The sequence below is a fragment of the Alligator sinensis genome, unplaced genomic scaffold, assembly GCF_000455745.1.
Source record: "Alligator sinensis unplaced genomic scaffold, ASM45574v1 scaffold347_1, whole genome shotgun sequence".
Lineage (NCBI taxonomy): Eukaryota > Metazoa > Chordata > Crocodylia > Alligatoridae > Alligator > Alligator sinensis.
In genome coordinates this window covers 3,599,990-3,603,492 of record NW_005841922.1, presented here as the reverse complement: position 1 = coordinate 3,603,492, position 3,503 = coordinate 3,599,990, and the positions used below count along the sequence as shown (strand labels likewise).

Below are 3,503 nucleotides of genomic sequence, written 5' to 3'. Positions count from 1 at the left end.
CCTACAATGTAGCAGTGGACATTACATTATAAAAATGTCTGGAGTCTGTGTTTAGTCCCCTACAGCATCTAATATTGCTCCTAAAGTAACCCTTTTAAGGGCTGCATACCTTCCACTCAATTCAATTGTTTTCCTGGCTAGAGTAGGGTTTTCATGTTGTGTTGAATAAGGTGTTAATGCCTTTCGTGGAAACTTTTTCAAAGTTTCCTACATCTGTGAGAGTCTGAAAGGAGGAGGATGAACGTGAAGTTTGATGACCTTATCTTTACAAAATGATTCATGATATACTGGGACTGGAACATTTGAGGAGATGAATACATGAAATGCAAATGTAAGCAATGAAACCATAATATAAATATAAAATTACAAGCAAGGCAAAGCTAGATTGAGGCCATGTAGAAATGCCCTGCTGTTTTGTACGACTGAGAGCAAGTGAAATTGTAAACAGTGGTGCCTTTTAAGCACTGAGATCTGAAAGACAACTACAGGAAACTGTATGCTCCATTGAATCCTGAGGGTGTTCTCTGTAGGATGAAATATTTTACTGAATTAATTTTTAATTTTGCCTATTAATTTCTCTGTTCCTGCCCACTGAGGTGCCCTGCCATTAAGAATTTCAGGAAGATTTAACAAGTGATGGACTGAACTTCAAAACTCATGGGAATCATATCCCAAGCTTTGAATCAAACCATTGTGGTGATTAGGAAGCAGATGCAAGAATCCAAATCTAGCTCTGAATAAGTTCAAGCATGTTTAGCTTAGATCAGGGGTGCTCAGCCTCTTGCCCCTTGGCCAGATCCGGCCCACGGCACAGTCTCATCTGGCTCTTAGGGCTCCCCATGGGTCTGGAAATTTGGTGGTAGGGGAGTAATGCCACCAATTCCCTGCTGCCAATTCTCCAGAACCAATGCGGGTGGGAACAAGTACCAAGTCCCCGAGACCCAATCCTAATACATGAGGCAGGGAGGAGGCAGTACTTATCCCAGGGCCTGATCTGGCCTGCAGACCAGCCCTGCGCCACTCATCTGGCCTTTAGGAGCAAAAGGTTGAGCACCACTGGTCTAGATCACTAGATGCAAGTGAGTTAAAAGATACCATGAAGTTCATATTTAATAAGCTAATATCATCAAAGATATAATCAGAAGAAAAGTGGTTTTCCTTTGATATCTGCTATTTTTAGGAGATTTGATGGGACATTAGCTTATTTTGTCTTAATTGTATTAGTTTATCTTAACTTCTACTATACATGATGGAATGACTAAGAAGAGTCAAGTCACAGACTGCATTTGTTAAAACACTGATACACTTGTCCTTATTACTACAGGTACATTTAGAGAGTAGGCACAGCTGGCAAACATTTGCCATTTCAATAAAACTTATGATCTAAGGGTTTGAAATACTTCAGATGAAAAGCTTTTGCATAATGGAGTCGAAAACAATTGCAGTTAGATTGCACTGTTCAAGAAAATCCTAGAACAGAGAGCAGATTTTTCCCATTCATATGTATTCTATGAAACGTAAACTGCATCTGGGGTTAGAATATTGGCCCTCAGTTCTGTCTACTGCACTAGATACAAGTTATTCCCAAATAGTCAAGTCCAGCTGAATGTACTGGATTTGGAAGATTCTAATATTTGAATTTCCCATACTCCTTTTAAAATGGAATACATTTTTCCAATCCAATATGAAAAGCATTTACAGAAAGGAATGAGCTTCCTTTGTGGTAAGGAGCATGAGGGGGCATGGCTGCTTACCTACCACAGTGCCTTGACAATGTGACTTTGAAATGAATTGCCTTCTGTATTTTTGAGGCTAACAGCAGAAATATGGATGTGCAGATTCTCACTTCAGGATTAATTTCACAAAAGAAATCAGAGTGTTGGAGAAGTGTAGCCACAAGACTCAAGATAAAACTTAAATCAATTGTATTTTTTGCCTCCAGTGGTTAATAGACTATTAGCTATGCATTGCTTAGATGTGGAGTGCTAAATTCAGCTTTGCGCTATGCTTTTGCATAGCAGGGGAAGAGAAAATGGCTGCTGTTCAGCAGTACACACTAGTCATATGTTTACTGTGGTAGTTCAGATCATAACACTAACATCCCTAATTTACCCTGAGGAAGCTTAAGACAGGCAGACTTGATGAGGGGTCCTACACTCTGAAATGATCCTGCTGCCTTGAATCTGCTCAACTTCAAGTCATGCTACGAGACTAAATATCCCCAAGCTCATCCTGCAATAGGGTATAGAGAAAGAGGTGATTGGCAAGAGAAATGGGACAATTTACAGTTTTAAACTCTCCCAAAAACACCCTATTGTTGCTTGTAATGACTTGTAATGGTCATTTTTATGTTGTAACACTGACTCTTGTACTTGGAATCTGGCATTGGCAGACAAAAAAGAGAGCACGAGGAGCCTGCTAGGATGCTTCATGCACCATCTGCCTCCTCTAGGAGAAGCATTTATAAATGGGCTGCCAAGAGCTGCATGCAATCAGTTTCGTCTCATTTGACCAGGGTTTGTTTTATGCTTTCTTGCAGAGTCAGAAGCAGCAGCATAAAGGAAAAGCAGAAGACCCTGGGCGAGGGAAAGGAATTGACTGTGCTGCACTTACCTGCATGGTGCAGCTGGCACAGATCATTGTTGGAGTGGGCCTAGGATTCTTGGTCAGTGCTGCTGGCAGTGTTGTAGTGGTCGTGATTTCCGCATCGGCTGTGTCATTGATAGGCTGTTGCTTTGTTGCTTTGTTTGTACGATACGTGGAATAGAACAACACATGGATGATGAAATAAATCACTACAGGGGCAAATTTCCTCTCCTGATCTGTATATTATGTGGTGCTGTTTTCATACCGGTCTTTCCTGAGCGTTCCCTCCCTTTTTTATTCATTTGACGTAATTACAATCCCAGGGAGTTATTTATTCACTAAGTAGGGATTCTTGATACAACTAATTGCCTAACTTTTCAAGTTGAAGGCTTGTCTGTTCTAACTGCTTTGTTGCTTCCCTTCCTTTGGTCAAAATGTGTTAGTATGCTAAGCCACTTTTGTACACAGCAGTAGGGCTGAATGAAGCTTTGGTCCCTGATTCAACTTGGCAGAGATTCAGCCTGATTCGGTGGCTGAATCTCCGAATCTGAATTGAATCAGAGGACCCTTTAATCTCTCTGAATCAAATTGGAACCCTCTGAATTGATTCAGACATAGACGCAGCTTTAAATGTTTTTTTTTCTACTTACCTCTAGGTAGCAGGCAGCTCATGAGTGCTGCAATGCTGGGGCAGATAAAGGGTCTCACAGGAGCAGGGAGGGGGTCCTCCAGTATCAGTAAATGGGAAAATGGGATGAACAAAACATGGTAACTAACTACTAGGGCTGTGCAATATTTTAACCGGTGTTTTGTTTTGAAGCTGTTTCAATGCGTTTTGAGCTTGAAACAGTAAAATCAAAATGAAACAAAAGGCTTTGAAACAGCTTTGAAATGAAATGAGGGCACTCGAAATGTTT

At 40.9% G+C, this 3,503-nt stretch overlaps 1 protein-coding gene across 2 annotated transcripts in view; it reads left to right on the top strand.

The window, feature by feature from the left end:
* Positions 1-2,827, top strand: part of SLC45A2 (solute carrier family 45 member 2) — a 27,649-nt gene extending 24,822 nt beyond the window's left edge. The window contains exons 7-8 of one of the 2 annotated variants that reach the window (XR_003092936.1): positions 204-331; positions 2,540-2,671. Coding sequence is in view for 1 of the 2 variants with exons in the window: in XM_006019120.3 (XP_006019182.1) it covers positions 2,540-2,767 (228 nt within the window). In the remaining variant the exon portion in view is untranslated. Of the gene's footprint in view, positions 1-203; positions 332-2,539 lie in introns of both variants that reach the window. The other variant, XM_006019120.3, reaches the window with a different exon arrangement.
* Positions 2,828-3,503: the final 676 nt, after the last annotated feature.